The 23197-nt window shown below is 39.4% G+C and overlaps 2 protein-coding genes across 2 annotated transcripts; both read left to right on the top strand.

Annotated features, from left to right (window-relative positions):
- The first annotated feature begins 435 nt into the window (after positions 1 to 435).
- On the top strand, positions 436 to 8470 carry KPNA6 (karyopherin subunit alpha 6). The gene is made up of 14 exons (XM_053454761.1): positions 436 to 522; positions 2181 to 2314; positions 2698 to 2796; positions 2938 to 3037; positions 3322 to 3416; positions 3501 to 3632; positions 3813 to 3901; positions 4037 to 4136; positions 4272 to 4435; positions 4923 to 5001; positions 5358 to 5483; positions 6768 to 6895; positions 7014 to 7192; positions 7880 to 8470. The coding sequence occupies exons 1-14, from the start codon at positions 519 to 521 to the stop codon at positions 8065 to 8067; spliced, it is 1617 nt and encodes a 538-aa protein (XP_053310736.1). The 5' UTR covers positions 436 to 518; the 3' UTR covers positions 8068 to 8470.
- A 5175-nt stretch (positions 8471 to 13645) lies between these two features.
- On the top strand, positions 13646 to 20618 carry TXLNA (taxilin alpha). The gene is made up of 9 exons (XM_053454759.1): positions 13646 to 13939; positions 15504 to 15595; positions 15702 to 15872; positions 16547 to 16741; positions 17613 to 17732; positions 18230 to 18304; positions 18481 to 18573; positions 18724 to 18819; positions 19020 to 20618. Exons 2-9 carry the CDS (start codon positions 15524 to 15526, stop codon positions 19299 to 19301), a joined length of 1104 nt encoding a protein of 367 aa, XP_053310734.1. The 5' UTR covers positions 13646 to 13939; positions 15504 to 15523; the 3' UTR covers positions 19302 to 20618.
- The last annotated feature ends 2579 nt before the right edge of the window (positions 20619 to 23197 follow it).

Below are 23197 nucleotides of genomic sequence, written 5' to 3'. Positions count from 1 at the left end.
TTTTTCTCCCATTTTTAATGTTCGTCCTCATAAATATGGTTTTTAGCTGTATGACTACGATTGCAAATGAAAACCGTTTGTTCTGAAGAAAAAAAACAACCATATTATGGCTATATAAAGACAAAAATAGGAAACTGTCTCTGGTCCTGTCAGTTCTGTAAGTGGGTTTCCGTCTCTGCTCAGGAAGTAAAGAAGCGTATAAATGGCTGCCTATTTAGGTTGATTCTCACAAGATAATGCTATTTAGTATATATGTTTCGATTGATGCATATTAACGGCACTGTCTGCTATTCTGTGCATAATAATAAATAATCTGTTCTTTTTTTCCACACGCCTTTGCTTCTCTGAGTCAGTAACGCGTACGTACACCTCCCGTGACACGCACGCGTTTTAGTCTTCTGACGTTTTAATACGTAGGTTTCCTCCGCGCCTTCTTTAGATTGTAACTCTGAGGCTTCCGTCGGTCAGACATATTGTCCCAGAGAAGCCGGGAGAGTCCCTGACAAACTGGGGGCAGCATGGGTGAGACTGGGCCGCTAGGGTGTTTAGAGGGGACGCGTTATATCGCTTACTTTGTTTTCAGTTGGTTTCCTTTTCCATTAGAATTGTAGCGTTCGTTAGAGAGCTATACCCCGGGGTACGTTAACCACACCCAGCAGTAAATGGGCAGCTATCGTAGCCCTCCCTGTCATGTTGTGTTCAGGGACGACCCCAAACTGGCTTGGCACGGGGAGAGGGAACTCGTCCTAACGTAGATGTTTCAGTTGCCCACTGTATTTGAGGGCGGGCGTTGTTCCTGTTGTAAGATTGTGTACATGGGTCGGGGACTGTTACTCTGCTCCCATTCATGTTATGGAAAACATACTCGAGGACTATACCCTGTTTAAAAAAAAAAAATACATACATGACCCTTTTAGGAACATGTGATTCGATCTAAAATCAGTCTATGGGCTTTATTTTAAAAATCACATCTACTGCTGTCAACAAGATCATGGTACCTTTAAGTGTTTGTGTTTACAGGGAGGAAATGTCATACATCTGTGATTCGTGGTACTTGGCATGATTTTATATCACTCAGTTGAAGATTTGAACATATTATGTGGTTGAGATGAAACACGGATCCCAACGGCTTAAGTCCTTGCATCAGATCTGCTTGTAGAAAATGTTTTTCTTATGCACAGAGGGCCATACGAGTTTAATATGTTTTGAAAATATGTGACAGGTTTCCGCCAATACACACCAATCCCTTTACTCAGTGGGGTAAATCCTATGGTAATGGCTGAGTATGGTGAATGCCCTGTCCGCGAGATAATCCTTTGCGAAAACTGAACATATCTTTGTAAAATACGTTATCAGAATTAAATTATTTTATGTTAACGTTTGTGTATGTGTATGCCTGCAGTAATCAACGGCAGTAGGTATATTGCATATTCTTATATAGTCTGGCAGAGTGTGGATACACGTGTGGGTGATGGTCAGTAAGTCAGTTGGTTGATCTTTGGACCATCCAGGTTACTAGTACTGGGGCTAAGTTTCCACAATGAGCCTCAGGGTTAATAGGATGATTTATAAAACATTCAGGGCCCTAGAGTAAACAGTACTCATTAGCCATTTTTATTTTAGAACACAAAAGCTTATGTTTTATAGATATTGTAAAGGAAGTTGGAAATTTGAGTTTAAAAACGTTGCCATAGATATCATTAGATGACTAAATGTTTTGCTCCAGTAGTAAAGGACTTAAGAGCCACGATGCATGGAATTCATCAAGGTTATAGCTGTTCAAGAAACTAAATCATACGAATATAATCTGGTTTATTTCTTCTGTATTATTATTGTCATTCTAGGAGTTTCTAAGATTTGTAATGCTAAGATTGAGCAACCAATCATAGAGAGACAGGTTGAGTGTATTTTGGTGAATATTATGAGAAAACTGTTAACGCAGCATATAGGCAATTTAATATGCCTTTCACTACGGTTTCTTTTGTACGCCTTCATATGAACCTTTGCATTGAGAAATAACTTGGAAAGTTTTGGTGCGCCGTCTGTGAAACTAATATATAATGTATTTTGGTCCCGATCCGCTTTTTTTTGTATAGATAATAAATTGATTGGTCCGGATGATTGTTTGGAAATCTAGCACCAATTTACGTAATTTTTTTTAAAAAACATTTTTTATACAGATACCATGGCGAGCCCTGGCAAGGACAACAGTCGCATGAAGAGCTACAAGAACAAAGCTCTAAACCCTGAAGAGATGCGAAGGCGAAGAGAAGAAGAGGGAATTCAGCTCCGCAAGCAGAAACGTGAGCAGCAGGTATGGAGGGTTCTGATTTATGTCGCATTTCTTACGCTGGTAGAATGGGCTTGTTGCACCGGATCTTCAGATATTTGCAAACTTGTCTAAAATATTGTGCCCAGTAAATAGTTAATTGCATGAAAAATGTTAACGCCTGCTTACAATGTGCAACTGACAAAAAAATCATATACAGCTCTGTTTAAATATAACTGAAGTAATTTTCCGAAGTCTATTCCTATATAATGTGAAGATTTTTTTTTTATGTTTGATTAAAACTGTGTATCTGTTAGATATATATATGTGTATATATATGTGTGTGTGAGTGAGTGCAGGCATGATTGTAAATGTGCCTTTGACAGCACAAATAAAGCATGTAACATGTTTACCTTTTTTTGATTTAGCTCTTTAAGCGCAGAAATGTTGAGTTGGCAGCAGAAGACAGTTCTGTGTTTGATGGGCCCTTGATGGACTCTTATGTCAGTTCCACAACTGCTGTTGGGGTACGTCTGAACGAACACGGCAATTTGTTGTTCAACGTTGAAAATATATTTGTCATAAGAATTTTCTTTGTGCTGCTAAATTCTTCTGTATTTCAAGTGCACACTTTCCCTCATCGTTTCATTAGATCTTGGTTTCTGCAGGATGGCGTTATCACACGTGAAATGGTGGCGTTATTGTTGTCTGATGATCCGGACGTCCAACTGGCTACAACACAGAAATTTCGGAAGCTGCTCTCTAAAGGTAATGAGAGAAGGAGTCTTGTAAGGCATTTTAGACTGTGAGAGCTGCAGTGGGAAGTATTTTCTTTTGTCTCTCATTGTTGAACACCTACATATCTTACTACATGGTAAATTAAAGCAAAAATTGATGAAGTAGTCTTCATGTTTTACATGTTTTCAGTGGTCTATTGGTAGGTCTCGTTACTCTTCACCCCTGTAGAGCAGGAAACGTGTTTTCATTGCATAGTACAATAACAAATAATTTTATTGTAGAATAAAAACACTACAAATTTTTTTTTGTTTTAGAGCCAAACCCTCCAATAGATGAGGTGATCAATGCACCAGGAGTGGTGGAACGGTTTGTGGAATTCCTGAAGAAGAGTGATAACTACACATTACAGGTATAGGTCAAATGGGGTAAAGAGCGAGAGTTGTTTGTGGTTTTTTTTGTTTGTTATTTTGATCTTGTGTTGACTTGTTTTCAGTTTGAAGCTGCGTGGGCTCTCACCAACATAGCGTCTGGTACTTCGCAGCAGACAAAGATAGTGATAGAAGCAGGGGCAGTGCCCATTTTCATCATGCTGCTAAATTCTGAATATGAGGACGTTCAGGAACAGGTCTGGTTGCAAATGTGTCACATCTTCCTTCTGACTTTTTAGTTTTGGTTTGTATGTCTTCCTCTTTCAAAAAAGAGCCATTTGTCCAGTGCATCTGTTTGTACTTGTGTATATTTTCATCCCTCTGTTTTGTTACTTGATGCTGAGTTAATAAATGTATTCTCTCTCTGTTTGTTTAAGGCTGTATGGGCACTAGGAAACATTGCAGGTGACAGCTCAGTTTGCAGAGACTATGTACTAAGCTGTGACATCCTCCCTCCTCTGCTGAAGTAAGTACACAAAGAAGATGAAATGCTGACTGCATATGAATGTAACGTGTCTGAAATTGAGATTAGGCAGAAAATAATAGTTTTCTTAAGGGATCCTGGACAATGACACATGTTCTCCGTCCTTGTTTCTTGTAGTCTTCTCACCAAATCGACACGTCTCACCATGACCAGGAATGCAGTCTGGGCTTTGTCTAACCTGTGTCGAGGGAAGAACCCACCTCCAGACTTTGAAAAAGTAACTATCCTTTTATTTTGTTTGTTTTTTTTTGGGGGGGGGGTTACTCTTTCCACTTTAGGTGGTGGTCTTCAATATATTTCCAAATATGTTGCTTGTGCTGTGTCTCAATGTAAACAATCTCTCTCTTTCTAGGTGTGTCAGTGTCTTCCGGTGCTGTCGCGTCTCCTATTCAGCAGCGACTCAGACCTGTTAGCAGATGCATGCTGGGCACTTTCTTATCTGTCCGATGGTCCTAACGAGAAGATCCAAGCAGTCATAGACTCTGGAGTCTGCCGCAGGCTTGTGGAACTCCTAATGTTAGTGAGAGAGGTGGCCAAATGCACTCTGAGCATCTATTTGGGGACAGAACAAATGAAAGAAATAAATGTGCCAATATACGAATTTCATATCTGCTTCAAAACTTTTTTTTTTAGCTTTTGTCAGGAAATGTATACAGCAGTACGGCAACTAAACGTACAAACTAAGTGAAAAAAGTTAAAATTCTGTTAATTTGGCATTTTTGGCACATTGGAGCACATTGGTATTTTCCACAATGTAAATCTGGTAACATATGGTGATGCCCAAAGGTGCTAGCGGGGCTAAGGGACTAGTAGTGTTCTTTTAATCCTAACTACAAACTGTAGATTATACTCTACATACTTAAAATATTTCGAATACTTTTATAATTATAAAACTAAAATGTCTACTCTGATGCATCTTAACCATAGCCTTTCATTGATTTCCAGTATAACCATATTAGTTTGGGTCTCCCTCCCAAATAACAACCTTTCTTTCTGTATTCAGGCACAATGATTACAAGGTAGCGTCACCTGCCCTAAGAGCTGTAGGAAATATTGTCACAGGAGACGATATCCAGACCCAGGTAAGGTACATTAAAAGCACCACAAACTAGTTACAGTCAAGGACATGTGTTAAGCTATGTTCATAGGTAATGGAGTGAGATCCACAAATAAGCAAGAAACAAACACTTGGTAGCAGAATATGGCAAGAACTTATCTAGTGCAAAACTCGAGGTATTATGTGGTGCCTGTTCACCTATACCTTGTTTATAAAGCTTGCACTGTTTGTTTGTTATGGCACGCATTCACTGGGCTTTTGTTTTCTTTCATCTTTATAAAAAGGCATGTTGTGGTGGTGGGTTCCCAAGCTACATGCCATTTCAATTTCTGTTAGTAAAGTTATTCATTTTGCTTATTCCAAACTGCTAATATATTTTAGGTCATCCTGAACTGTTCAGCTCTCCCCTGCCTCCTGCACCTCCTAAGCAGCCCAAAAGAATCCATCCGCAAAGAAGCCTGTTGGACTATCTCAAATATCACAGCTGGAAACCGAGCTCAGATACAGGTAGTTAACCCGGATAGACCTGCTGGGCTCACTTTCACTTTAAATGGTTCTGGCAGTATCAGTTTGAATATTGAGCTTCACTTTGCCCATTTGCACCCCTTGGGACGTACCGCTACGTCCTGACTTTGGTGCAGAGACATCTCCTTGCCGCTACACGAGATCAGCCTGAACTCTCCTATGTCAGTAGTAGCAGCATCACTGGCTTTCTACCAACTAGTTGTGTGTAGCTGCGCAAGTGCTGGTACATTGTCATATAAGTTATATCGTGCGATTAGATTGATCCTCCTGGTGATTGGCTGACTGCACATATTGGCATCAGCAGTGTAGGGCTTACAGTGTGGTTAGCATAGATGAGATATGAAACAAATGAAGGGAAAAATTTAATAAAATAACTATTTGGGCCCAGTGTCACCATGACCTCTAAAATACATGAGAGATCCCCAAAGGGATCTCAATACATGCTGCACAGGTAAGTGCCCCAATATCATTTAGCCCTACCACTACAAGTAAAACAAAAAAATTCAAAATGTAAACCCCTTAAGCCAGTAGTATTCATAAATGTATAATATAGGGTGGCATGTAAAGTATGGATGTGACCCTCTTACCTCGCATACATATTTTGTGTGCATTACTGTATGCGGGGGATGTTGCCTAGCATAAATTAGGTAATTGTTCAGCTCTACCAACTTCTGTGTAGAGGAAAGTCTCATATTTTAATATAGGTTTTTTTTTTTTTTTTTTTTTTTTACATATTACTATTATGATTGTAAAAGAAGGCCCTACATAATGTATGGGAGATAATTATTTTATATTTTCTCCTACAATGACTTTCACTTAAAATCTTGCTGGTCCAGTGAATTTAATGTAACCCAAAAATCGTTGCTGTATTGAACATGATTGATGCAAACGGATTGCAACTAAAGTACATAAAGCCCAAAGTATGGAAATGGCAGGCTGGCCGTAGCCATGCTAAAAATGTCCTTGTGCGTATTGTTACAGGAATTGGTTGTTTTCATCCATAATGGTGATAACCACAAGGAAGCAGAGATTTGAACGTGCAGCAGCACTGTTCTCTGGCACTGGTGTAGGGCATTTGCACATGGTGGGTTTGATAAATGACACTGGATATAAAACCTAGTGCCTTCCTGCTTAAGGCTCGCAGTCCAGGGAAACAATGGCTGAGATCTGTTTTGTTTTTTTTATAAATGGCAGAAGTTAAAATACAAACTGTCAGTTGTGCAGTTTCTGGTTACAAGTGTTCTTTTGTTTTTTGTTTGTCTGCAGGCTGTTGCCGATGCTAATATCTTTCCAGTCCTGATTGAAATTTTACAGAAAGCAGAATTTCGCACTCGCAAGGAAGCTGCGTGGGCTATCACAAATGCCACATCAGGGGGCACCCCAGAACAGATCAGGTATCTTACAGTATCTTTAGCAAGGCTTTCTAACGTTCAGTGTTTGAGATGTGTTTAGAACATTGATATTTGTGTTGGATTTCCAATCAAGCGATGTAATTGTGTGTATCTTTCATAGGTATCTGGTAAATCTAGGCTGCATTAAACCTCTGTGTGACCTTCTTACCGTAATGGACTCAAAAATAGTGCAGGTGGCTCTGAATGGACTAGAAAATATCTTACGACTCGGAGATCAAGAAGCAAAACAGGGTGGCAATGGCGTAAACCCATACTGTGGGCTAATTGAGGAAGCATATGGTGAGACTTTACATTTTGCTTAAGGAATAGATGGGAGGGAGATTTGAGGATAGACAAAACAAGAGAGGTAACAATTGTATCAGAAGGTTTCCAGGGATGTGGGGGTACTGTTGAGAATTTGTGAATATAGATAATGTGAAGAAACGGGGTACATTGATTATTGTGAAGTATAATGGCAAAGGTAAATAGTAAACGCTGCGAGGAAGGGGGTATTTGAGTCCAAAGAAATTGCAGAGAATCCGAGGAAACAGGGTGATAATGATGGTTGAACACAGGCAGTCCTGTGGTCACCGAGACGCTCTTGTTTCATGGAATTGGATAACACAGATATCGTGTTATATATATCGATATATAACCAGGATATGTCTCTGGGGGTTCTGCCTGACACGGGTCATCTGAATTAAAAAAAAAAAAAAAAAAAAACATGGTAAAGCATGGGTACAGCATCTGTGTCCTCTACAGAGGAATAATCATAAAAATATATAAAATACAAAAAATCCGAATCCATGTAACTTTTGAAACATAAGAATGCCTTTACTTATTCATTTAACCAAAGATGAATTGCATGACTGTTCAACCACAGGTGTGTATTTTTTAATTGGGCGTAAGAAACCCAAATGACAATTATGGGTAGAACTCAAGAGTTCGGTAGAATTTAGTGACATGTTAATGTTAATCTTCCTACAGGTCTGGACAAAATAGAGTTTTTACAGAGCCATGAGAATCAGGAGATTTACCAGAAAGCTTTTGAGCTGATAGAACACTACTTTGGGGTGGAGGAGGATGACCCCCAACTGGTCCCATCTGTAGATGATTCTCAGCAGCAGTACATCTTCCAGCAGACCGAAGCCCCCATGGAGGGCTTTCAGCTGTGAGCCGAGGCACCATCGGACATCCAAAATCCCCATACCTCTACATCTAATGTGCCGTGTGGAGAAAATGAGTTAAGGAAGCAACCGTGCATTCTGGAGTTACATGCTCCATTGTTTGTAAGGACCGGTTTCCTCTACAAGCTCTTGGTTTGTTCATGTGGAGAAAGCTGTGATTCTGCCCAGTGTTGGATAGCCTGGGTGTATATTCCATGAGCTCAAACTTTGCTGCTTACTGGAAGGACCATCTAGTCACACACTGACCTGCCGCTGATAGTTCTATGCTTTTAACGGTCCTTGTAACTTTTTTTTTTTTTGGCTAGGGGTGGGGGTGATAAAAGAAAATGTAATTGGCATCCGAAAGATTACAAAGAAGTGCGCAGTGTGTCCTTTTTGTGTTATGGGGTAAGATGCAGAAGCAAATATAAAACTTTTTGCTTTTTTTTTTTGATGGGGGGGTATATTGGTATTTAAAAAATAAATAAAGAAGTAATATTGCTTAAAGGGAGTGCATAAAGTCCTGTGGGTGGGTGGAATTTGCTGATTTTTTTTCAGTGGAAACACGCTGCTATGTTACAATTTCGAAAGTCTACACAGCAGATGTTTAATCAGGGGTTAGGTTACCCAAGGTCCATATAGTAATTTATCCCTGAAAGTGTTCTGGGAACCTAGTGGTAATTCCAATTCCTGAGTGCCTTATTACATTTACTGCTTCCCACGGTCAGCTTTGCAGATATTAACCCTTCCAGGGGCCACATTTCTACTGGATTCAAGTACAGATTATAGGGTGTGAAGAGCATTACACACCTAGATGATTTTGTACAAGAGCCAAATGCCTTTGAGTGCTGCTTTACATCTGGTATTTCCTGTGGTGTCACCAACACCCAGACATTTCCCTTCTCTCTGATACATTGTGACTGTGGCCTGCACTGGTGTGAGATGTCGAAAGTGACATATTTACTTGAATTAAAACATATTTAGTTGGCTTCCTACTGCTTCATTCTTGTCTTTCACGTTGGTTAAACTGGTATAAAGACTGTTGTGCGTCTGCATGTTTTTCTAGACCATAGATTAAAACTACTTCTAAAAGCTTTAAATATTCAGAATATTGCACTTTTGCGCACAATACTGTTACAACATGGGTTTAGTGCCGGCTAAAACTGGTTTTAGTGCTGTTATTATTTAAATGTCACTTATCCCTCAAGTTTTAAATCTCCTCTCGGGGTAGCTCTCTTGGAGGTGGTTTGTACCAGGAGCAGTCACAAACGCAGACAGTCCGGACACCAGTGAAAGGGACGCAGCGACCAAGTCTTAAGAAACGTCCTGCGCCCTGTAAGGATGCAAGAACGGTGTTCTTGTTGTAGATCTTCTTTCTCACTAACCCCCCCCCCCCCGGTGCCTTTGCAACTTTATGAAATATGAAATTGCATATGGGATATTGCAGTAGCACATATATGCCATAAATCCAAAGCACGTTTGCGATGTGTGTTTAAAACAAAAAAACAAAAAAAAACCCTGCACATTTTCTGGGTCATCCTCCTATTCCTAAACATATACTTTGATGGGGGTAATTTTAATTTGGTGGCTGGTAAACTGACAAATAGGATATAATCCCAATGAAGCACTCTGAAAATTCCAAGTCTGAAGAACTGAAATGTGTATGTCCCAATTTTGGCCTAGTAGCTTCTCCAAAACCAATGCACCAGAGGGACCGCTTGGGCAATGTTGCTGAACACAAATTGCTGGTGGTGGTGCTGGGATTTCCCTGCTTCACAGATCCTGGGGAAGAATTCCTAAGCAGCACTGCAAAGTCTGTTGATTATTTTATTTTTACCACCAATTTTGTATTAGATTTGTTGGGAAATAAGTGCATGAAATGTGTCAAAATGACTATAGTTGAATACCAGTGGTTGTCTACTTTTCGTATACCAGTATATTGTACCACCAAAAGTATGTAGACACCCCTCGTAATTATTACATTTAAGTGCTTCAGTCACACCCATTGCTAACAAGTATATAAAATCAAGCACATCTTGGAGGGAAAACATTGGCAAAGAGCTCAGTGACTGTCGTAGTCACCATAGCTTCACTTACTACAGAGATCCAAACTGACCCTGGAACCAACATCAGAACAAGAACTGTGCTGTGAGAGTCTCATGAAATGATCTTTTATTTATATAGCGCCAACAATTTACGCAGCACTTAATGCAATACATAAATTCAAGGGGTATGACATGAAGGGAATTGACAGACTAAGACAAACCGATACATTAGGTGGAGAGAGCCCTGCTCACAAGCTTACAATCTTGATGGGTTTACATGGCTAAGCAACGGCACTCAACCCGAAGATTCTCACACAATGCCAAGTGTTAGCTGGAGAGGTGTAAAGCGCACCCTCACTGGATTCAAGAGCCATGGAAGTGTGTTCTCTGAGGTGATGGATCACGCTTCACTATCTGGACATCTGATGGACAAGTCTGGATTTGGCTGATGCCACGAAAACGGTACTTTTTGTAATGCCTGTTCGTGCCATCAATTTGATGGCACGAACAGGCATTACAAAAAGTACCGTCTTTCCATGGTGCCAACAAGCTGATGACTTGATTTGCTGTCAACCTGTTGACACGTTAAGCTTTAAAATGTATTTTACTTTTTGTGGCATGGTACCAGGCAGCCATTTTAAAAAAATATTTTCTGAGGCTACTGATCAGTCTCTTAAAGATGAATGGAGCCTCGTGTGTAGTGTAGAAGCAAGGCTTCCATGCATAAGGGAAGTCTTGTGTTTTCACGTGATCGCGTGAGGCTTCCAGCCCAGGGGGAGTGAATGATGGTTCCTGATAACTGTTTTGTATGCAAGGTGGTCCCCTGCACCGGGAACTGTTGGGTAGCAGAGCGCATGATGCGTGCACCGCTGCTTTAATGTGCCAAGCTTGCGAGCAGGGCTCTCTCCACCTATCGGTTTGTCTTAGTCTATCAATTCTCTTCTTGTCATATCCCTTAAATATATGTATTGTATTAAGCGCTGCGTAAATTGTTGGCGCTATATAAATAAAAGATAATAACGTTGTCATGGTTTTCGATTACACCATTTCATGGCGGCATGGAACGTCATGAATGTCTTAATATTTATCCTATGGAAAATCCTTTATTTGGTTATCAAAACTCAAAACTGGTATATGAATATATTTTGTATTTTCCATTTGCAGTAGCTGTGTACAATTTATAATAGGTAAAACTATATGGGTTTAGAAGAAAACTATCTTGTCCTAAGAAAAAAAAAATATTTGCATGAATAGTAAATGAAGAAGAGGAAAATTATGGTTGGACAAGGAAATCGCAGGAAAAAAAAAAGGAAAATGCTGTCACGCTCAAGTGTAAAAAACCTTTGTCCTCATCCGGTTAGGAGATAAATCCAGGACTATTGAAGGTATGGGTGTTTAACTGTATGAGTGCCTGGGCAGTTCCTGATCATACACACTATATATAGCCTATAATATTCACATGCGCTTATCCTCAGGTAAGTAAGTAGTGGCAGAGCTCGGTAACATAAGAACTAATGATAAAGTAATTATTACTTAATATTCAGTGTGCCATTTGTAAGTCAGGTTTTTTTTTAACAGTGTTGCAATCATTCCATCTTTAATAAAAATATTAGTAGAAACAAGAACGTTGCAAGAACAGGAAGATGATCCCTATCTCTCCTAGCAACTGAGTCAAACATACCTTCCAAGTGGCCCTTTTTCCTCCCCTGGTGTCCTCCTTTTCTAACAGCTCAGAATGTATCAGTGTTCTACTGTCCGAAAAAATCACAATCTCGTCAATGTTTTACTAGGCTTAATAAATATCAAAAGATATCACCCTGTAAAATGTGCTGTTAATTATAATAAAACCCTGTCCCATTGTCATATCCAGGTATTTTTATGTTTAGCCATTTAGAAGGAAAAGGGGGGGGCCTTAGTCAAGTTACTGATTTTAAGCATAAACGAGAAATTCACATTTTTATTAAAATCTGTGACAAGCTGGAACAAGCTATTTAGGGCACAACGTTTGAAGCTACGTTTAGGAAGAAATAATATGAAGCGACAAACTCCTTCCGCTTGTAACACTCCGGGTTGTCGGTGTAATGCAAAGAGCTAAAAAAGCTGTAGTACGTAATCAATCAACGTGTATTAAAATGGCTGCTAATCAGCCCCACGCTGCAAAATATGACTATACATGGCAGTAGAGGAGCACACAAAATAACTAACCCAACCCAAGGTCAATTCATTATCACATGCCTCAAACTCATCCATAAAGGCGTACTGTACTACAGCAGCTCTAGCAAAGCATGCCGGTAGTTGTAGTCTTAAGTTCCGCGGCGAAAAGCCCGCCCTAGAATGCTTAGGATCAGTCGCACTCCTTTCCACCAATCATAAACAGCTCCCTTGTAAAGCGCACAAACGTAACTCTGGGAAGGGCAAGTATTCCGTTAGTCCCGCCTCGTTTGAGGATTGGTTGCTTGAACTGATGGCTATGTCTGATTGGCTGAGGCATGTCCGGCTCAGGGCCTCTGTTTCTGCTGTTGGCTTCCGGAAAAAGAGTGTACAGGATCAGTCAACTCTGTTAGGTGAGCTCAGTACGCCCAAGGAAAGGTTAAGGTACAATTTTGTGTGTTTAAATTGCATAATAAGCAAAGTCAAGATGTATTTATCGAGGTTAATTTTGATAATTTTAGCTAAATTTGTAAACGTAGCATTAAAAGTATATCGAAGCGCACAGCCTCTAATTGAAACTCAATACTTCTTTCCTATTTACTGCTTCTCATGTACAGCCTTTCTGCTTGGTTGCGCTAATTAAACGTGCAGCTATCTCTGATAAATGTCTGAATGCTCTATTCTGCACTCTCACATGGTCCTTGCAGGATACAAGTTGTCTAACGTCCTCATACATGGACAGAAACCCAGTGAATTCTGTGGTCTTTTTGCTTTCTAGGTAAACACAATGAAGGATCAAGATTTAGAAAGTTCCCAGAGTACCGGACTCTTACCCGCTTCGTGTCCAGCAGTGGCGTCTACAAACACGCAGAACCTAGAGCCGCCACCGCCTTCCGAACCGCTGGGTACTGATGTGTGCCACAATGGTGCTTCTGCTGGCCAAGGCAAGTATCGCCCTTTGGCAGTTTGCCTGTGTTAAGACACACTTTGCACAATGCAGCTTGTTTAAGTGTTCAAGCGTTCAAGCCTACCCTCTTCAAACTTAGTTGTGTTTTCATTAGTGAACTGCACTATTCCCCTTTTGTCATGTTGCAGGCTCCTAGAATAGCCTGAGAACTATATGTATGTTTAATTATTTCCTTTTTACCTGTTTTGTCTGACTTTACACTTTGTGCTCAAAAGTTAAGTTTTTGTAGTCTAAGAGGAAGAAAAAAATCAGATTATGTTTACAGCTGGGTCATAAAAGTTTTAGAATTAACCGTTGTGCTGGCTTGTCCTGCTGTTGAAAAGCGATTTCATTGTTGGGTGTTCAAGGCATGCCAATAGATAACACGGTCTTCGTTAGCATTATTGTCAACCCTGACACTTTTTTGTTGTTTTTGTTATAGGAGAGGGCGCTCCCAGTCTTCCACTTGCTGCGAGTGATGTTTCTGAAGAGCTTAGTAGGCAACTGGAGGACATACTAAGCACGTATTGCGTTGATGATGGGCAGGAAGGGGCGGCAGACCCGGAGGAAACAGACAGGGTCCCCCCTGAGCCTGCTAGAAATGGTGATGCCCAGTTGGTAGTACCAGAAGCTAATGGGGTAAAGGAGGAACTGCAGGGTGCAGAGGATAACAGGACTGTGGAAGACCCTGACAAAGATCATAAGCGTGTTCAAGACAAGAAGAAAGCTAAGGGGCTTGGTGAGTGTTACTGAGTGTGTCTGTATGATCATAAAGAGTTCAGGCAGAAGTAGAGGTTTATTCACTTTATCACCATGCATAGAGATGAAATATTTCATCTTACCAACTTCCATAAGAATCTTGAAGAGTCAGTTGCAGTGAGCTTCTCCTGCATGAAGGACCAAGCTAATGCGTAGCTAAATCAGTGACATTTGTTTATGTTGACTATGTGTAATGCAGTGCCAGCGAAAGTCAGGATAATATTATCAGGGTTGGTCCTTCATAATACGTGGTTGAGATGGAACAATGAAATGTTTCCTCTTACTTCACTCATCGGCAAACAGTTGGATCTTGGTTTTTGCTTAGGATAGCATGTTAAATGCCTCAAGGGAGTAAATCTTTGCCACCTTGACAAAGCTAACTAATTGACTACCTACTGTATCTGTACTGTACAATTGGAAGTCATGTCCCAACACTTTATGTAGGGTAACATCCTGGAAGACTCCATTCTGCATGGTAGTGCCAATGGGGCTCATGAAATAAACATCATAGAGTAACCTCCAATAACCATAATATGAAGTTATGTATATGTTTAGCATGCAGCCTCTATAGGTCATACTAAATTCCTCTACTAATCAAATGGTTAAAAAAGACAGTAATGTAATTACTGTATATACATATATATACTTCCAATGTTATGTGGTCAGCACACAGAGACATTCTCTATAAATAAAGCCAAAATACCATAAATGACAAAGCACAACAGTGGGGATAAATTAGATATTCTATTGATGTTTTGGCACAGGTATGATTTCTAGAGGCATATGGGTTTGCTTGCAACCTTCATTGCTCTCCATAATATCTGAAAGAAACCTTCTCAATCTGCACTTTTTATACCGTACTATATGTATTGGTGTGCTTTGCACAAGCAGGTTGTTCATTGTTTGGTAGATGAATGTTCCACTCGGATCTGCTTTTTGAGGACTTATCCACCCAGAGGTTAATCATGTTTTACCACTTTATGCTTTTTGGTAAAAGTGTAATGTGTGCTTTAAAGGAGCGGTAATGTCACACTATTTCCATACATTCTGTTCTGTATACAACATATTGAAGTCTTTCATTTATCTGCACAGTATTTAGTGCCTCTTATATGCTTTTCGATTGATTAGCCAATGGGGCAGTAAACCTCACTTCTTTCACAAAAAGTCAGAAAAGAAGCAAATGCTGACGCTTTAAGGGGAAAAGGCATAACAGTCCCTGAAAGATTTTTACTTTTTAGAGTATTGTACTGTAAAATATAGTGACAAGCAAATAGATTGCCTGCCCTAGTACATATGTACAACTCTAGACGTGAAATAAAACTGCAGGCAGGGAAATCAAAACATGCAATCCAGGGATGACACTGAAGAATAGGATAGGCTACTATCATATAAATCCACTACTATGAATCGTTTAACATTAAAGCCTACCGAATTGCTTAAATGGGTATATATTGGCTGCTTTACAGAGCTGGTCCTTAGGGGATTTGTGGTTCCACTGTGTATACTAAAGTGTTTTTTTTTTTGTTTTTTTTTTGTGTGTGTAGGAAAAGAAATTACATTATTAATGCAGACTTTAAATACGCTTAGCACCCCTGAGGAAAAACTGGCTGCCCTGTGCAAGAAATATGCCGAGCTGGTGAGTGGTAGAAGGTTCTGTCTTTGGTTGGGACAGAGCTGGAGATACATTACATTGCTCCAAGGAGACTGTGATGTGATTGTTAACACCCTTTTTTCTTCCAAAGCTGGAGGAGCACAGGACATCCCAGAAACAGATGAGGATTCTGCAGAAAAAGCAGACACAGCTCATCCAAGAGGAGGACCAGCTCCGAAATGAACATAGTAAAGCTATCTTAGCCCGCAGTAAGCTGGAGAGTCTGTGCAGAGAGCTTCAAAGGCATAATCGCACCTTAAAGGTACAGTACCACACAATATGTAAGCTTCTATGCCTGTGTATTCATTAAATAATGGTATGGGAAGTCAAGTGTGTGGAGTATTCTGAGGTGATGGGTTAAGTGAAGCAATTATGTGTGAATGAAAAGAGCAGCAATGTAGGCATACACATCAACATGCTGACAGCCCATAGAGATCAGTGGACCTGTTCATGGCCCTAGCAACATAGAAAAGAAAAGTAGAGGGACTCTTACAGCCAGACCCACTTGGTGATGGAAAAGGCTGGTGTTTTCCACTGCACATCAGTGGCTGATAATGCAAGAGCACCCAGTCCAATGGTAAGAGCAAGACCCTTTCCTCCATAATTGTGATATTTTAAAGTCCCGTGTAGATAATTTTTTTTTTCACCTCAACAATGCTCTCTAGTCTTCAGATAGACACATGCAGGTTTTATTTAAATTGGTGGCCACTGCTAACATATCTTTAAGAAAAGTGGAGGCTTGGAAAACCCTTTTTATTATTGTTTCCCACTTCGTGATTATTAGAACTATGTCTGCTTCTAAGAAGTAATGATGAAGTATGCTTTATGGAGGGTACAGATTGTTGTCATTATTGTGTAGTGTGCAGGTACATGGCATAGTAATATGTCTGCTGTTTGAACTCAGTTTGGTTGTGTGCTTTCTGTTTACCCATTTAGGAAGAGGGTGTGCAACGAGCCAGGGAGGAGGAGGAGAAACGTAAAGAGGTCACTTCACACTTCCAGGTGACTCTCAATGATATCCAAACACAGATGGAACAACACAATGAGCGCAATGCTAAATTACGTCAAGAGAATGTGGAGTTGGCTGATAGGTTGAAGAAACTGATTGAGCAGTATGAGCTCAGGGAGGAGGTGAGTTTGCAGCAGAAAAAAACTGTGATACAAGCAGCTATCCCATTGAAAACATTTGAGCTAGCTACATTTTAAAATGGAATAGGCAATACAGACATACGGCTAATTGATGCTTTTCCGTAGTCAGATTATTGCTTTTTAGTGAATGTGTATTGGAAAGGAGAGACCCTTGGATATTGTGGGCAAACTGTATGATCAGTAAATATGCTGAAACTTACATGATGGAATATGAAAACATTTGATTTGTTTTCCAGTATTTCTGGTGTTTTCTTTGGCAATTATGCGAGGGGAAAAAAAAAATGTTATATTATAACCATACCTCTGCACAGATTTAAGTTCCCCAATCCATTTCCTTTGTCACAAGATGGAATGTCAAACATAATTTTATGCATCTGGGGGGAAAATGGAGATCAGATGGCGCGAATGGTTGTCACCTGCCACCAAATTCTATGTATCTATATAAAATATAGTTAATATGGTTAAAATGTTTGTTTTACACGGTTTTGACATAATTAAACACTGCTGGTAAGGTATAATAGAATAGCTTTACGATCCACCTTGGTTTGATGGAACATCTTGGGAACAAAGCCGTCAACTCAAGTAATAGCTTTTTGCCCTCTTATGCATAACTGTAGCAGGATTACTGGTAATGGAAGATGACTGATGCACTCTGAATAGGTCAAACAAAGGGACTGTTGAGCTGGAAACTAAGCAGTTGGGCAGTGAGGGTTGAGTGCAATGAAACACAGAAGCTATTAGTGTTGTCCCTTCATTTTGTGTCCTGTAGAAGGGGCTACCTAAACCTTATACCCTTTGCGGGAGACCAAAATACATCTTTTAAGATTTGTTTTTTTTTTTTCTATCTTGCAAGCGTATTGATAAGGTGTTCAAACACAAGGACCTGCAGCAGCAGCTTGTGGATGCCAAGCTCCAGCAGGCTCAGGAAATGCTGAAGGAGGTTGAGGAGCGACATCAGAGAGAAAAAGACTTTGTAAGTGACTCTCAAACGGGGAAAGTATTTATTTTTTTAATATTAGTTGTGTGTTCTTGGTATTGCATGGTTCCAGGTTGATAAAATACAGAGCAAATAAAGATTAAAACTCTAATATTCTTTAGAAGTTCTTTATTTTTTTTTTCATGTTCTTGCATTGTGGTAGGTAATATAATAGTCTAAATGATAAAACATGCTCTAAAGTAAAGATCTGTGGCTTCATATGGAAATATATGAAATGATTTAGCTGCATACAATGAATAGCTTTAGGACAAGTGATCGAGTAAATAAATGGTAAAAATATTTAAATTGCTTAAATATTTTTTTCACTAGTGTCTGTTTCCATTAAGACTATACAGCTATGATTAAGTATTAAAAAAGTGGGTTATTTGAAAACATGAAACAGTTCAAAAGGTGAAACCAAATCAGCAGGTCACTTGCATGCCTTTGGATTCTCGTGTCACGCACTTGACCTTTATTTCTTCTGCGGCCCCCAGCTCTTGAAAGAAGCCGTGGAATCGCAACGTATGTGTGAGCTCATGAAACAGCAGGAGACCCACCTTAAGCAGCAGGTAGGGAATAATCGCATTGTGGTTGTAAGATTTCTTATTTCCCGTGTCCGAAAGAGTAATATATTTGTGAATTGCTATTTTCAGAGTTCATGAATGTCTTGTTTAATTTTTGAGGAAGTTGACCTAAAATGGATTCCAACATGTTGTTAAGAGCCTTATACTTTCCTTTCCCACAGTTGGCATTATACACAGAAAAATTTGAGGAGTTTCAGAACACCTTATCTAAAAGCAATGAGGTCTTCACAACCTTCAAACAGGAGATGGAAAAGGTGAGAAGAATGGGAGAAAAAAATGATAAAATCTGCAATGATAAAAGTTTGCTAAAAGAGAGAAAACAGTTTGAATTGTATACATGTCATTAGTCCATCCAAAATCCCGGTAGAACTAAGGATAAGATGTCCACTTTTTTTTATATGCAGATGACAAAGAAAATAAAGAAGCTTGAAAAAGAAACTTCTATGTATCGCTCCAGGTGGGAGAGCAGCAATAAAGCTTTGCTTGTGATGGCTGAGGAGGTGAGAAGGAAAATCAACTACTTTTTACACTCATAGGGAAAAATAAAACAGGATGTTTTTTACCAGCGTCGTTGACAAATTTACTGATCATATATGCCCATCCTTGATATATTTTTCCTATTTTAAGTTTTTCTAAGAGGCCCAAAAAGCAGAAGAATATAATTTGAAGCCCTGAGTAACATTTCCCCTCTCTCTTTCAGAAAACTGTTCGTGACAAGGAGCAGGAAGCCTTACAAGCAAAAATCCAGAAATTAGAAAAACTCTGTCGAGCTTTACAAACCGAGAGAAATGACCTTAACAAGAAGGTGCAGGGCCTGAGTGGGCCTCCGGCTTCTTCTGAGGTCGCTGTGGGGGAGACCAGCAGTTGCACGCTGCCGCTTTCTGTGGACAGTGTAGGACTGAGCAGCAATGGCACCTGCAGAAATAATGATCTCCATCCTCCAACACCTTCTGCTACTCTTGCCACATCTGGGGCTGAATGATGCAGAAAATATTTCTATCTAATGTCTCATCTCTTCTTTTATATTGTGGCTTATATTTTGTACCCACCTTTACACACTGAAATTCCTGCTTTACACATTAACATATCACAGGGTCATACAGACAAGAGTCGGCAAAAGCCACAGGAAAGGAACGTGACCTGTCATGGTAGCACCTAATAACGTTAAAGTAGAAATTGCTTGTGATAGGTAACAGCTATGTTACTGCTGTGTGAGGGAGTTAGTTACGTTAGGCTCGCTAAACAAGGACACTGCTTTATTATTATTATTCTTATGTTACGGAAAATAACACTGGCTGTGATAGCACAGCCTCCCTATGAAGAGTCTGAACCCTGCAGGCCATGCAACATTTCACAAAGCCTGCAGCTTACTTATTTACTATGGTATGCCTGTGGAATAAACATTTAAAAAAAACTGAAATTAAAAGATCACCATAAAAAACTATTCTCACTTTAAAATTCTGTGCTTTCATATAAGTATATGAGTTGCTGCATTTATTTTAGCTACTACTTTACTCATCTATTGTTAAGATGGTTGCACAATTCAGAATGGTTAATCAGAACCTAGTATTTAAAAAATGTCACAGTGGAAGTTTTTCTTATTAGTACAAAATCCTGGCTTTCTTTCGCAGGTGCTAACTACGTTCCTGGGTGCTGGTTTTTGTGTCAGCCAGTTATTCAATTTTAGATTAACGGTTCAGTTTCAGTTTGCAAAGCAGGTCATAACTTGCACATTCTGGTCTTCTGGGGTTTTTTTTGGCTAAACCAGCACTCGAGATTTTATCTTTATCTAGAATTGTTTATGAAGTGAATGAACTTATTTTGTTTAACATGCCATTACTGTCAGGGAAAATCATGAAGGCTTTCTGGATGGAAGTCTCTGCTGTAGGTGTGTTTTCACTTGAAAATGTTATGAATGGTTACCAAGCTTGTTGTTCCCGTTATTATCCTAAATACCACATCTAAATCTATGCTGCTATCAGCGCGTTCATACACTATTGCAGATCTATTTCTGTACATGTGTAGTACAGTGCTAATCAAATCAAATTTTCACCTATTACATTTTATACTGGTTCATCCTCCTGCAATCGGGGCTGATCTGACCCTGCATAAAGCATAGTTAAATCAGTGAGTTTTCCTGAATGGCAATTTATATTCAACTGGGTCGTGCAGGGCCACGCTTGTCAGATGATCACACTGGTTTTGGACCAATAATAATGCTCAGAGGATGTGGTGAACGAAATTGTTAAAATTAGCCTACAAACTCATAGTTTACCGAATAAAACTCAATGTTCTCGTATTTGGTGATTTAAATTATGCATTTATCCTCTACCTCTTCCCTGTTACATATGACTTGCTGAGTACAAATTGGTCAGATGTCATCCAGTGTAACTCAGGATTCTTAAAGCTCTGGATTATGTTGCTGAATAATTCTTGGTAGTTCAGAAACCTGTAATGGATTACTAGTCTTTTAATTAGTGACAGTGAATGCAAACCAGTCCTTTCTCTTTCATAACCCTGTATGATCACGTAGCATTACCGTAAAACTGGTCACTTTTGCTGCAGATGTTATTGAAAGAGGGTACTTGGTAGTATCTTATATTATACTTTTGTGTATGTTACAAAGTTGTGCTTTAAGCAATGCATTGCTCTGGGTGGTGTGTCTAAACAAATTGAAAAATATTGCATATAATTTGCTAATATATTTCATTCTTGTTTCAAATGTTTATCCGGGTAACATTGTATATAATGAACTTGGGAATTCATGTGGTGCCCTATAGATGCCATCAGCATTGGCTCCTGGTAGGCAGGCCAGATGGGCTAAACTGCAACGCATAGTATTTTAGTAGATATCAAGAGTGATTTTGATGCGTATTTAACATTTTTCTCATCGCCATACCAGTGCAATCTGCAGAATGTTTACATTGGTTGTTAAGGTGACCACTTTGCAAATTTGGTTAGGTTCAAATGCTATGCTTTGGGATAGGGAGAGGTAAGGGAAATTGATCTGATGGACCATCTACTGTTACCAGAAACCTGTGTCTTAGAGGAAATAAGTTATATTTATAAAGTGATTAAATGAAAAACTCTAATAAGGAGAAGGCGCCGTCACGTGCATCCTAATAAATTAGGACTTCCCAGAACAACAAACATTGCAATAGCTAAGCTCCATAACTTTTATTCAAAATCACAAGCCTGTGCAATTTCACATAATTCACTTATAAGTATATTAAGAATTTACTGCTTGCGCCGTTACTTATTTAATAATAACTGATGTAAATTATGTTGATTATGAGTAGGACAATACTACCTATTAGTCTGATTCAGTAGCAGTCTTGATAGACACACTCTGAAGCACAGCAGTTGTCACCTTGCAAATGGGTTAAAAAGGAGAGTGGTTGTGTAAATTTAGAAGCTCTTAACATGGTGACCTCTGCTATCTATAAGATACATATTAATACTACTTTCAATAAAGTAGTTTAATTGATGCAAGTATAGTAGCTGAGCACATCACAAAGACTGGGCTTTAATACATGCTTTGGTTATTTATTGGGTTTGGATTTATTTTCTTAAGTGGGAATGTGTTTGAACTGTGTTGTTAAAGCACTGTTCATATGTGTGTGTGTATTGATGATTTCTTATTGTCAAAACTGCGGTACCAAAGAGATTGCTGCTCTCTGTGCTTAATAAGAAGACTACTTGGCCTGCATTCTTGCCAGCAGACCAGGGAATTATTTATCCAGTCTATCAACAAAGACAAATAAAACTGTTTAGCCTTTTCTGAGCTTTCTTTTGTCATATTGGTGCAAGCTAATAAGGACTGTTCACAAGGCTTTTTACTAGAAAACATGTCACTGTTTGCTTTCCTTTTCTGTCACCGCTTTGTCATAGAATTGATATTCAGTTACTTAAGATAAATATAGCTCTGGTAACACACACTAATCCCTATGTGAACTTGGAATATATCCAAAGATCATCGCCCTCTGTTTGATAACTGTTTATTTTTTTATAAAAAGTTTCTGTCATGTAATTATCCCTAAATCCGACCGTATACTCCAAAATAAAAAAAATAAACCAATCGTAAGTGGTGAACTTAGACCGCTACATAGATACAAATTCCTCAACTATCCTATTTAATACTGGGAACACATTGAGTGAGGTGCTTCTCCGTCTGTCATGTGAAGAACTGTGTGTAGGTGATCCAAAAGTGGTCAAGGCCATGTAGAAAGCCTTACTTTTCTGGGGCCTCAATTGCCGAGGGTGAGGGATATGCGGTCCCTTCCCTCACAGACCTAAGCCAAGAAGGCTGGATCATCTAGTGTCCTTCAGAGAACTATGGCGGGTGAAAGGCAAAACTCATTCTCCACCAAAAAACAAGTCTTCCCAGACCTGGCTGTGCTGTGCTTTTTTTTTTTAGTGAACCATATGCCTGTATGAAATCACAAAAACACATCCGGCCACAGTGCATTGTTGATGTTTTAAAACATTTCTCTACAACCACCAGCCATAGGCCAGGGTGTTTTAAGTGCGAGGGTCCGTCTTTGTGGAATCCTGCACTGCTGCTTAGATTAACTGGGTACTTATAATTGTGTTACACAGACCTATGCTGTTTTAATGCAACTCCGAGTAATGTATACGCTGTTAAATGGTGCTGCCTATATCTTTTGGTTGAAATGTTAAATAACGCCTATAATAGAATGGACCAAAATATTAAATGCGTAACCACTGCCCTCCTGTTTTTTAAAAGGAACTCCTGGAATTTTCTGCATCACAGTGCTAATACAGAGGAAAATGTATAAACTGCAACTTTGGTGTAATGGTGCATTAAACATGTCCTTTGTTGCTATGGTGATTGCGCCAAAACCCGCTGTTAGTACC

Source organism: Spea bombifrons, chromosome 2 (genome assembly GCF_027358695.1).
Source record: "Spea bombifrons isolate aSpeBom1 chromosome 2, aSpeBom1.2.pri, whole genome shotgun sequence".
In the NCBI taxonomy this organism is placed as follows: Eukaryota; Metazoa; Chordata; class Amphibia; order Anura; family Pelobatidae; genus Spea; species Spea bombifrons.
Note: the sequence above shows the minus strand (reverse complement) of the source record. Positions and strands in the feature narration are given on the sequence as shown.

What these genes read in the sequence shown, in the direction of transcription:
- KPNA6 (XM_053454761.1), top strand. An exon ending in CACCTCCAGACTTTGAAAAA is followed by an intron (nt 4,137 to 4,271) that starts GTAACTATCCTT and finishes CTCTCTTTCTAG; the next exon opens with GTGTGTCAGTGTCTTCCGGT. An exon ending in GGCACCCCAGAACAGATCAG is followed by an intron (nt 6,896 to 7,013) that starts GTATCTTACAGT and finishes TATCTTTCATAG; the next exon opens with GTATCTGGTAAATCTAGGCT.
- TXLNA (XM_053454759.1), top strand. Translation starts at nt 15,524, where the DNA reads ATGCAGACTTTAAATACGCTTAGCACCCCTGAGGAAAAACTGGCTGCC. An exon ending in TCAAACAGGAGATGGAAAAG is followed by an intron (nt 18,574 to 18,723) that starts GTGAGAAGAATG and finishes TTTTATATGCAG; the next exon opens with ATGACAAAGAAAATAAAGAA. An exon ending in TGCTTGTGATGGCTGAGGAG is followed by an intron (nt 18,820 to 19,019) that starts GTGAGAAGGAAA and finishes TCTCTCTTTCAG; the next exon opens with AAAACTGTTCGTGACAAGGA.